General features: G+C 33.5%; 2 protein-coding genes across 3 annotated transcripts; both read left to right on the top strand.

Moving 5' to 3' along the window:
* Window positions 1-236: 236 nt before the first annotated feature.
* Window positions 237-2060, top strand: LOC146927090 (uncharacterized). 2 transcript variants are annotated; one of them, XM_085700477.1, is made up of 2 exons: window positions 237-592; window positions 1195-2060. In XM_085700477.1, exons 1-2 carry the CDS (start codon window positions 506-508, stop codon window positions 1804-1806), a joined length of 699 nt encoding a protein of 232 aa, XP_085556603.1. In that variant the 5' UTR covers window positions 237-505; the 3' UTR covers window positions 1807-2060. The 2 variants fall into 2 exon arrangements, with proteins under 2 accessions (XP_085556603.1, XP_085556604.1); XM_085700478.1 differs by having other exon boundaries at window positions 335-565.
* A 5730-nt stretch (window positions 2061-7790) lies between these two features.
* Window positions 7791-8581, top strand: LOC146927089 (glutamine-dependent NAD(+) synthetase-like). Its single transcript, XM_085700476.1, has 2 exons — window positions 7791-8161; window positions 8246-8581. The coding sequence occupies exons 1-2, from the start codon at window positions 7968-7970 to the stop codon at window positions 8553-8555; spliced, it is 504 nt and encodes a 167-aa protein (XP_085556602.1). The 5' UTR covers window positions 7791-7967; the 3' UTR covers window positions 8556-8581.
* The last annotated feature ends 3807 nt before the right edge of the window (window positions 8582-12388 follow it).

The raw sequence follows: 12388 nt of genomic DNA, 5'->3' as shown, positions 1-12388 counted from the left end.
GATCTTGTATTTGGCTTCATATCCTGAAAGTTACGTTTACAAAACAAACCATTTCTTTTCCTTAATTAAAACTCATCCCATCCACTCCGTTGAACCAAACAAACCTTTTAGATAAAAAGTTAAAATGTATTTGATCAAAAATTAAACCAAATATATTTGACTTTTACTTTTATCTACGATGACACTATTTTCTTTCCTTTTATATTTTTGGGCTTATTATCTACACGTTCAACTTGCATTGGCAAAATGTCAACTCTTCTCTCTTCCTCACCCTCGCTTTCTCTCTCTTAATTCATATATTCATATATATGCAACACCACTTATCAAGTTATATACTCACCTAACCCCTTTCACCGTACGTCAACTTGTACGATCTGTACCTTCCTCCATCGTTGTTCTTGTAAGACACAAAATATCCAAATCTAGCTGAGACACAGAACGAAAGTGAAGATAACAACACTCACACAAGAAAGTGAAAGAAAATCAAGAAAGTGATCTATACATCATGAAGCTTGTTTGGTCTCCAGAAACTGCCTTAAAAGCTTACATAGACACTGTTAAATCCGTAAGCACCTTTCAACCTCAACAACAAGTAAGATCAATCACATATTTTTTTTTTTGAAACAATCAATCACATATTCATACTTGCTTTTCTTATTTGTTTCCCTTCTTCTTTCTTTGTCCCTTTCTTTTTTCAATTTTAGTTTCCCTCTTTGTAATATTTTTTCTTTTGTTTTCCAATTTTTCAAATATATATTATGCAACGTACATCAAGAATAATCGTAACATTTTCAATATTCACAATCATGAGTAAAAATCTTATTCATCAAATTATTGTTGATATCTACAAGTAAATGATCCCCTTCAATCACATAAGTTTACGTTTTTTTTTTTTGATAGAACGTAATTTTCTTTCTTGAATTCGTTTTTCTGAGTAAAATAATATCTTTCTTTGTCACTTCCACTTTTCCATTTTCATTTCCCTCTTTGTATAATTTTTTTTCTTCTTATATTTCAAATTATTTATTAGTTTCCGCAATCACATCACATAATATGGTATCAAGAATAATCGTAATTAATAATTTTGATACCAAGAATAAATTATAATCACTATTAACTCCTTGTTGTTATTTGTCTTAAAAAAATTGATGATGTTTTAATATGGTATTAATTATTTGGGATTTTTTATTGCAGTGTGAGAAATTCAAGGAATCTGGAGTAGCTGAGCTTCTATCATCCATGGCAGCCGGATGGAACACCAAATTCATCGTAGAATGTTATTCCCACGGCGGTCCAATAGCCGCAAGTGTTGGCCTAGCGGTTGCTGCTCGCAACACCGGTGCAAGACACGTGTGCATAGTCCCAGATGAAGGGTCAAGATTACAATACACAAAAGCCCTAGCCGAGATGGGTGTATCCCCCCCACCGGAGATAGTTCTCGGTGAAGCGCAAACGGTGATCAAAAGTCTTGATGGGTTGGATTTTCTTGTGGTGGATTGTAGGCTTAGGGATTTTGCTAGGGTTCTTAAGGTTGCAAAGGTGAGTACTAGAGGGGCAGTTTTGGCATGTAAAAATGCATGGCAAAGGTCAAATGTTTCTTGGTTTAAATGGAACATGGTTCTTGAAAGAGGCACACGTGTGGTTAGATCGGTTTTTTTGCCTGTTGGAAAGGGTTTGGATATTGCTTACATAGGAAGTAGAATCGGTGGTGGTGCAGCTTCAAGTAGTGCTTCAAAGGGTACTCCTAGCCGTTGGATCAAACTCATAGATCAAAAATCAGGAGAAGAACATCTCTATAGAGAGTGATATGTTTAATTTTTAATCTTATCATTTAACAGTTAAGGGTCGTATTGTACGCTATATATGTGAATATTATATAAATATAATATATAGGAATATGCTTATCGATGAAGCATATAATTTTGTAAAATATTTAGTGTGACATGAGTTTAAAGATCAAGTTTCTGACTCGGTTTGAGATTAATGTTGAGATGTAGAGAAAACAGTTTAGGCAGCTCATATTTTGAATTGACTTTTAATTAAATAAAATTGGTCACACATATGGCATCTCTATAATTAGGGACAAGAATAGAGACAAATTTTTGTCTTTTTTCATCTCTAAATTTTATCACTATTTCAATACTTTTTTTTTTTTTTTTTTATGATTTATGAGAATAAGGGCCATATATTGTCCATCTAAAATAATAGTTTGACATATTAAACCACTTAATATCAATAATTTAGTATTAAGCTACAACTTACAAGGGTAGAGTAACGCTTTAGAATGATGAATTTTCATTTCATTCAAATGTATTCGTAGAGTTTATTTACACCGATGAATATGATGCATCCTCTTTATTAGAGATATAGTTTAGTCACAATTAGTTTTAGTCTTATAGTAGTATATATACACCCTCCGGTCACTATTATAAGCAAAAATTTATATTTTAGATTCATTCATTAAATGATTTATATGGTCTACAATAAAGACCATATACATCATTAATTGAATGAACCTAAAATGCAAACTTTTGCTTATAATAGTGACCGGAGGGTGTAGTTGTAACCACCTCATTATAAGGTATCTTTTATCATTTGTAATATTCAATTTTATCATCAATAGAAAGATTCTCTTAGTTTTTTCTCATTCCTTCGTTGGATATCATGTTTCCTAACACTCTTTAAACTCACAATTTGTGTAGAGCATAAAATAATATAAAACTTGCTCATTGCATGAATGTATGTTTTTCCTAATTGATCAAAAAAATTCAAAATATAGATATATATAGAACGCCAATTAAACTGCCAAGTTGCTTTAAAAAAAATTGTGGATATGCATGCTTTTGTTAAACGAGAAAAATCTTTGAAGCCTTGTTAAACTATGAATGTCTAGCCTATATGATGTACTATTTATTCGAGCTAAGTGTCATATAAATGAGCTTGAAGCACCCTTTATGCTACCATTTCATTTGATGATATATTTCGCTGTTAAAAGAATATAGACAAAGAACCAAATTGCCAACTTGCTTTAAAAAAAATCGTGGATATATGCTTTTGATGCAAATGAAAAATGTACTGGTGGGTATATTATTACTATTATAAAATTATTGTGTAAAGTATAAGTTTTGTCCTTATGCTTAGTTTAATGCAATGCACAGTTTTTGTCTATCAAATTTTATACTAGTAAGTAATTTTGTAGAAGTTTGACTTCTTTGATATAGTACTTATTAAATTGTTTGTTTTTTATATTGCTTAATTCAGCATATATGGTCATTGGCCGGGGAAAATTCTTGAATGGTCACGGGACCAACAAATTGCCATTTGGTCACACTCACAAAAAAGAGAAAAGTAAGAAAATTTAATAATTAAATAATGAATGGTTTTTAATTAATTATATGATATGCAATTTTATGAGTGTGTGACCAAATCATGGGTCTAAATCTTTAGGTCCATACAAGAACATTGGCCGGTTGCTTAATCATATATTGAAATTGAAATTGAAACTATTGGCGGCGGTTTGCACTGGTTTATATATAAGGTAAGATCCACACGGTCACAATCGAGGGCTTTACATCCGTTAGCCACAATTGTCTTTTTGTGCTATTCTTTGACCAAGTTTATTAGTGATTATTCATATACTTTTTGATAAGGAGACGAAAAATCTTAATTGATTTTTTTTGAAGGAGAAAAATCTTAATTGATACAATGCAAACTAATGCAATCAATTACTAACTTTGTTTTTTATAATGCAACATCAACTAGCAGTTCTCACAATGTGATGTATTTCTCTATTGCTTCGCTCCCTCAATAGTCATTCTAAAACCCTAAGCAAGTGAAGCTCTTTCCACCATTTAGAATACGCCATTTCCATTTACACAATAATGCCACATTAATTTTTTCAATACAATTTACACCCAATCCATCCTCTTCCCTTCTTTTGAATACATCAACCCATTTCATGAGAATAAGTTTTATGATTCTTGTTTTTGTTTTGTTTTAGTGCTCACTCATCACGACCAATTGTCAAAGGCCACTACATTGACTACCATTGACCACCACCTATCATCGTTAACAATCATTGACCACAACTGCATCCATCTTTAATCATCTACGACGACTAACTATTACTCCGTCCAATAACCGCAGATCACCAATTCAACAACCGTCATCCACCATTCCAACCATCTCTGATGATCGCGTCATCCACCATTCCAACCACCTGTGATGATCGCCGTTCTAAACACTACTAACCACCACTCTACCTACAACCTACCATCACTCCGCTTGCCATATTAAACCGTTGCGACCACCTTACTGCTAATGTGGACCACACTCTGACTTCCGTCTGCCACTACATCCAACAAGCTCCACTTTCAACCACAATTATTAAAATTACTACTAAATAAATTATCTCTTTCCACTCTTCAAATGAAAATAAATTACCACCTGAAGATAAATATTTACCTCATTTCAAATGAGTTTCTGACCCATGTCATGCCATATCATATCATAACTATCTCTTTATATAAAGTAGAATTCTAATGCTAGCAAGCCAAGCTTAATCTTGTACAATGGCCCAATATGAAAAGAAGCCCATTTTTATATAAAGTCCAACATATATAAGCTTAAGTTAAAGAGAAGGAAACCCTAATTCACTCTCAATCTCTCAAACGGCGCTGAACTTCTAGTTCTCTCTCAAATGGCGCTGAACACAAACTTCGCACCTTCCACTCTCCACCGCGATCCTTCCTTCCCCTTGTTCTGTTCCTCGTTGATCATCTTTCTTCTTCAATCATCGCATCTCATCAACCAGAAACCCTTTTCTTTCATAATAAACAACCTTTTCTTTCATTCTTAAAACCTAAAATAGCTCCCAAATCTATGTTTTTGAGTTTATATACAAGCTTGGTGTTGTTTCTCTGTTCTATTTCGTTACTTTATGCTTGTGTTTGTTGTGTTGTAAAATTATGACTCTGAATCTAGTATGTAATATGATTGCATATGCTTTATTACTGGAAAATTATGGATACAGAAATAAATGAATCAATTTTATTAAAAAAAGGCTATTTATAGATATAACCGAATGAAACCACCTGAAAATCCGTCTTAACCGATAAAACTGAACAAATCAACCACTATAACAGTCGGAATTGGGCCACAGGTTTACAGCCGTGGGCTTGTGCGATTTTAGGTATCGGCTTTGATTTTCGACCGATGTCCAGCCCTAAAGTCCAATACCGAACAAGTCCAAGGTTCTAAATAACGATCGCGGTAGCGTTAAGGTTGTCGCGATTTCGACTGTAACGGACGCTGCAATATAAATAATGGTCTTCGCGGTGTGAATTAATCAAAACGTTTCATAAAACTTATTAAAACTATTTATATTATCATATAATGTATACTCCCTCCGTTTCACAATACTTGTCCATTTTGGAGAATTATTTTGTTTCATTTTACTTGTCCCTTTCAAGTTTCAAAGCAACATTAATTATTGATTTATCAATAATACCCTTACTTATTTATTGTAGAGAGAGAAATAGTAGAATGAAATAATAAATGAGTAAGGGTATTATAGAAAAAACACAAAGAATTTCATCAAAAATGACAACATTTATTTGATTCCTTGGTATGTGTAATTTCTTTAAAATTGACAAGTATTGTGAAACGGAGGGAGTAATAACTTAGATTAATACTTTTTCCCATAATTATAACATGTTTAAAGTAAATATAAGAATAAAAATAGACTACATTTAGAAAGATAGAATGATTGACAGGTTAAAAAGAAATTAACTAATAAATAACTACTCATAGCATATCTTGAAACAAAGTTCATGATCAATTAACTACATTTAGTTCACATCATAATAAGAAACTACTAATACATTTGAAAAAGTCTAATAAAAACTTATTGATTACACCACTAGTCACCACATGGTAGAACGACGTACATGATCATAACTTCCACTGTCACCTTCATCATTGTTATTTTTCCTTTAATCATCAACAACATATACAATCAAAGTTCAAAGTTCTAGCATCAAAGTCCCAATTTTTTCTCTAAAATTGACCTAAATACTCAAATTAAGTGGTTGAATTAAGAGTGTCAATTTAAAATTACTTTGAACTTAATAAATAAGAGATGAATGCACACTTTTTTTTTGTTTGAGTTTAATAAATAAATATATGAAAAACTGACCAAAATATACATACATATATATATATATATATATATATATATATATATATATATGTATATGTATGTATGTATGAATAAACAAATAAGAATAAGGAAAATTCTAAGACCATTTGCAATGGTTTGTTTAATGTGCCATTCAACATGCTTTTCCATTCCAATGGTGTGTTTAATGTGTGTTGAATATTGACATGGATGAGAGAGATGATGAAAGGATTCAACACAATTGAAACATGCACCGGATGCCACGCGGCGCTGCTTCATTGGCCAAAACCTGGCGCGTGTAGCACACGTGCCGACAAGGGAGAGTGAGGCAGGCAGGACACGGAGAGAGAAGAGGGGAGAGGATAATGCTAGACACGTGTCATTTTCTGATTGGCTGTCTGAATATTTATCAACTTAATAATTTAAACTCAATTATTTCATTGCAAATTATTATTATTTTTTTAATTTTTTTTTACCAAAATTCATGATTTTTTTCTCTATAAATAGAGACTTGTTTCATTTGATTTGGACACAGAAAAAAAACCAAGTTTTTCACTATCTTCATCTTATTAATATCTTTCTATTAACAAACTAAGTGAAGTTTTAATCTTATTTTTAGTGAAATGGATCCTAATAATAACCATTTCAACAGCCAAAATTATTCTAATTACCCAGTTAACTATGAAAATCCCAACAATTATCCAAATTCAAATCAATTTTTCAACCAACGTCCACAAAACATACCTCAAAACGTACCTAATTTTTAGTGTTTTTCCAAAAATACTAAAAAATAAATAGTTAATTTTATAATTTTAATTTAATTATAATCGATAATTATAATTTTATGTAATTATAAAAACAAAAATTAAATAAGAATAAGAAATAAATAAAAAGGGGGTGGGGTAGGGTGTTGAATGAAAAACCATTGGAGAGATAAAAGTTGAATGAATGTTGAATTAAGAGAGAGAAAATGATGTGGAGTATTGAGAATTGAAAAAGTGGGTGTTGAAGGGTGTTGAATGGTATTAACCATTGTACATGGTCTAAGGTGAAGTCATGAGAATGATTTTTCTGGTGAAGTTAACAATATAACATCAAAAGTGTAGTGAGTAACACCCCACTGTTTGTACAATGACATCAAAAGTTCAGTCCTCATAGTATCATTAATTTATCAGATTAACAAGACTACACATAATCTAATTTTATTCTACCTTGTTTTAAGTTTAATAGCCCACAAAGTGTAACACTTAAGACTATCACATAATATCATCAACTCTGTTTGCATGTTAAAGATTTCAACGATAAAATAGTACATGTAAGTCTAAGAAGTTGCAAGCATTACTAGATGAATTACTATTGATCATTAATCAGTAATCAACAATTTAAAAATGAAGCCAGTTTTCTGACTGTACCGTAGAAGCTCCCAGTAAATAAACCATCTAAAAGTAATTATTAATTATTATTATTATTATTATTAATTTATTATTATTGAATGAAGAGTGAAGCTGCGCATACGTGTTGGTAACCAAGTTATAACAAACCTTATTCACTCAAAAAAAAAAAAACAGAACAAAATCGCAAATCGCAAACGGCACGCAAACCTGAACAAAGAGAATGAAGCAAGAAACGGCAACAGCAGGTTCAGAATCGCACACAACACCAGAAGAGTAACAACACAAGAGAAGCATGTTTGTTTGTCTGTTAGTTAGTTACCACCACCAGAGAAGTAAGTAAGTAATTTTCACTTCAACAAACAACAGAGACAGACAAATTCACATTCATAATCACGATGAGGCTCTTGAAGGTAGCTACTTGCAATCTTAACCAATGGGCTATGGAATTCGATTCCAATCTTCTACAAATCAAAGACTCCATCTCCAAATCCAAACAAGCCGGCGCCGTCATCCGTCTTGGTCCCGAACTCGAAATCCCCGGTTATGGCTGTGAAGACCACTTCTTAGAACTCGACACCATTAACCATTCGTAATAATAACTCTTTCTTTTTCTTCTTCTTTTCACATGTCAAAGACTGTTTTTCTATTTTAATTGGTTTTGTTGCTACTGCAGATGGGAATGTTTGAAAGATATATTGGTTGGTGATTGGACTGATAACATAGTGTGCAGTATTGGAATGCCTATTATCAAAGGTTCTGAGAGATACAATTGTCAGGTTTTGTGTTTCAACCGAAAGATTATTATGATACGACCCAAGACGTGCCTTGCAAATGATGATAATTATAGAGAACTTCGATGGTTTACTGCTTGGAAACAAAGGGACCAACTTTATGATTTTCAACTTCCTCCTAATGTTTCCGAGGCATTGGGACAAAAATCAGTTCCTTTTGGTTATGGTTTTGTTAAGTTTCAAGACACGTAAGTGCCAAATTCACACTTTATTTTTGTTTCACTTAACACAGTGTTTGCTATCATGCACTTACACTGACACGAACACGGGTCACGACGCCGACGTGTAGACACCAGTAATGATTTGAGAAATTAATAACAATTGTATGGTGTCCGACACTTACCTTACCTTCAATGGATATGTTGGTGCTATGTAGTATTTGGTTTGATGCATAGGTTAAAGGGTCGCACTAACTTTTTCAAGAACATATGTTGAGGAATCTACAAACAATAATTATGTCTTGAAAAAAAAACATTTTTTTAACTTTCGACAAATAACTCTTTTGAAATGTGATCTATAAGACAATGACCAAAACAACCTCGGATACGCCGAGGGAAGTGATGCCTAATTTCATTTTGCCTAATCAAAACAACTTTAAAGTTGAGAACAATATTGTTGACTATCCAACATATATGATAAGTTACACTCCAATTAAAAAAAACACGATTGCGTTGTATTTCTGGTTTTGTCCAATTTTATATCGGTTTTCCGGTTTATTTTTCAGTTCAATGAAGCGGTTTTCAGGTCTTGTAATAACCACCACCTCACGTTAACGTTGATCCGGCCGTGTTGGGAGTGAAGTCCAATACCGACTCACTAACAACAACATCACCCGTCCATGGATTCGGGACCTAATTTGAGTAATTTCATAGAATCAAAGCATAGCATATACCATACCATACCATACCGTTGAATAGTATATTAACGACCCTCTCGCAATTTTCACTTCAACAAACAACGAGACAAATTCACATTCATAATCACGATGAGGCTCTTGAAGGTAGCTACTTGCAATCTTAACCAATGGGCTATGGAATTCGATTCCAATCTTCAACAAATCAAAGACTCCATCTACAAATCTAAACAAGCCGGCGTCGTCGTCCGTCTTGGTCCCGAACTCGAAATCCCCGGTTATGTCTGTGAAGACCACTTCCTAGAACTCGACACCATTAACCATTCGTAATAACTCTTTCTTTTTCTTCTTTTCACATGTTAAAGAGTGTTTTTCTATTTTGTTTTTGTCACTGAAATTGGTTTTGTAGCTGCAGATGGGAATGTTTGAAAGATATATTGGTTGGTGATTGGACTGATAACATAGTGTGCAGTATTGGAATGCCTATTATCAAAGGTTCTGAGAGATACAATTGTCAGGTTTTGTGTTTCAACCGAAAGATTATTATGATACGACCCAAGATGTGGCTTGCAAATGATGGTAATTATAGAGAACTTCGATGGTTTACTGCTTGGAAACAAAGGGACCAACTTGATGATTTTCAACTTCCTCCTAATGTTTCCGAGGCATTGGCACAAAAATCAGTTCCTTTTGGTTATGGTTTTGTTAAGTTTCAAGACACGTAAGTGCCAAATTCACACTTTATTTTTGTTTCACTTAACAAACTGTTTGCTATGATGCAGTTACACTGACACGAACACGGGTCACGACACCGACGTGTAGACATCAGTAATGATTTGAGAAATTAATAACAATTATATGTAATCACGTGTCACTGTCATTTGGTGTCCGACACTTACCTTACCTTCAACGGAAATGTTGGTGCTATGTAGTATTTGGTTTGATGCATAGGTTAAAGGGTCGCACTAACTTTTTCAAGAACATATGTTAAGGAATCTACAAACAATAATTATGTGGTGGAAAAAGACATTTTTTTAACTTTCGACAAATAACTCTTTTGAAATGTGATCTATAAGACAATGACCAAAACAACCTCGGATACGTCGAGGGAAGTGATGCCTAATTTCATTTTGCTTAATCAAAACAACTTTAAAGTTGAGAACAATATTTTTGACTATCCAACTTATATGACAAGTTACACTCCAATTAAAAAAAACACGATTGCGTTGTATTTCTGGTTTTGTCCAATTTTATATCGGTTTTCCGATTTATTTTTCAGTTCAATGAAGCGGTTTTCAGGTCTTGTAATAACCACCACCTCACGTTAACGCTGATCCGGCCGTGTTGGGAGTGAAGTCCAATACCGACACACTAATAACAACATCACCCGTCCATGGATTCGGGACCTAATTTGAGTAATTTCATAGAATCAAAGTATAGCATATACCATACCATACCATACCGTTGAATAGTATATTAACGACCCTCTCGCAATTTTCACTTCAACAAACAACGAGACAAATTCACATTCATAATCACGATGAGGCTCTTGAAGGTAGCTACTTGCAATCTTAACCAATGGGCTATGGAATTCAATTCCAATCTTCAACAAATCAAAGACTCCATCTACAAATCTAAACAAGCCGGCGTCGTCGTCCGTCTTGGTCCCGAACTCGAAATCCCCAGTTATGGCTGTGAAGACCACTTCCTAGAACTCGACACCATTAACCATTCGTAATAACTCTTTCTTTTTCTTCTTTTCACATGTTAAAGAGTGTTTTTCTATTTTGTTTTTGTCACTGAAATTGGTTTTGTAGCTGCAGATGGGAATGTTTGAAAGATATATTGGTTGGTGATTGGACTGATAACATAGTGTGCAGTATTGGAATGCCTATTATCAAAGGTTCTGAGAGATACAATTGTCAGGTTTTGTGTTTTAACCGAAAGATTATTATGATACGACCCAAGATGTGGCTTGCAAATGATGGTAATTATAGAGAACTTCGATGGTTTACTGCTTGGAAACAAAGGGACCAACTTGATGATTTTCAACTTCCTCCTAATGTTTCCAAGGCATTGGCACAAAAATCAGTTCCTTTTGGTTATGGTTTTGTTAAGTTTCAAGACACGTAAGTGCCAAATTCACACTTTATTTTTGTTTCACTTAACAAACTGTTTGCTATGATGCACTTACACTGACACGAACACGGGTCACGACATCGACGTGTAGACACCAGTAATGATTTGAGAAATCAATAACAATTATATGTAATCACGTGTCACTGTCATTTGGTGTCTGACACTTACCTTACCTTCAACGGAAATGTTGGTGCTATGTAGTATTTGGTTTGATGCATAGGTTAAAGGGTCGCAGTAACTTTTTCAAGAACATATGTTAAGGAATCTACAAACAATAATTATGTCTTGGAAAAAAAACATTTTTTTTAACTTTTTGATAAATAGAATGCACATTTTTCAATACAAAATTTCTATCTTTAGTGCACTAACAAGTGTCATATGAGTACATGTTAGCATTTCCCTAGGTTAAAATATGACACAATAGTTATATGTTTTGTGCCTGTTGAAAGTATAACATGACGTGACATAAGGTAAAAAGAAATGGTACACTGGTTGTAGGTGAAACCAGAGATAGCAAAACAAAATACACTATCCTGTTGTACCTTTCTGTTCTCCATCAAATATTAATGTTACGTCCTTACTTTCCTTGGCTCTCTTTTTCTATTATTATTGTTTGGCGGTGTCGGCGATGTGTTTACTCGGCTGAGTTGAATTATTTTGTTTGTCACTGATACCTTCTACGCTCATGCATTCTAAAGTTATATGCATCAGCATCACATCCATGCAACAATCTTGTGATTGACATATCTACATATTCTTTCATACACCTAAGTAGTGTGTTCAAACTATTGTGTGTGTATGTGTTTCATTTATGTTTTTGGGGCTTTCCAACTTATACTCATATGTTTATTATTATGTGCTTAACATAAAGCTTTTTCCCATTCTTAGAGATATTGCAGTGGAAGTTTGTGAAAAGCTTTTTACTCCATCTCCCCCTCATGCTGAGCTTGCATTAAATGGGGTTGAAGTTTTTATGAATGCAAGCGGAAGTCACCATCAACTTAGAAAGCTCGATGTTCGTCTTCGTGCTTTT

This window comes from Medicago sativa, chromosome 4 (assembly GCF_051527215.1).
Source record: "Medicago sativa cultivar Bolivia chromosome 4, Bolivia_mono, whole genome shotgun sequence".
NCBI classification, from domain to species: Eukaryota; Viridiplantae; Streptophyta; class Magnoliopsida; order Fabales; family Fabaceae; genus Medicago; species Medicago sativa.
The sequence above is the reverse complement of the archived record's forward strand: the minus strand, read 5'-3'. Positions and strand labels throughout refer to the sequence as shown.

Excerpts from the sequence above, each read along its gene's own strand:
- LOC146927089 (XM_085700476.1), top strand. The coding sequence starts at position 7,968 with ATGAGGCTCTTGAAGGTAGCTACTTGCAATCTTAACCAATGGGCTATG. Across the intron at positions 8,162-8,245 it reads CTCGACACCATTAACCATTC|ATGGGAATGTTTGAAAGATA; the intron begins GTAATAATAACT and ends TTGCTACTGCAG.
- LOC146927090 (XM_085700477.1), top strand. The coding sequence starts at position 506 with ATGAAGCTTGTTTGGTCTCCAGAAACTGCCTTAAAAGCTTACATAGAC. Across the intron at positions 593-1,194 it reads CCTTTCAACCTCAACAACAA|TGTGAGAAATTCAAGGAATC; the intron begins GTAAGATCAATC and ends TTTTTATTGCAG.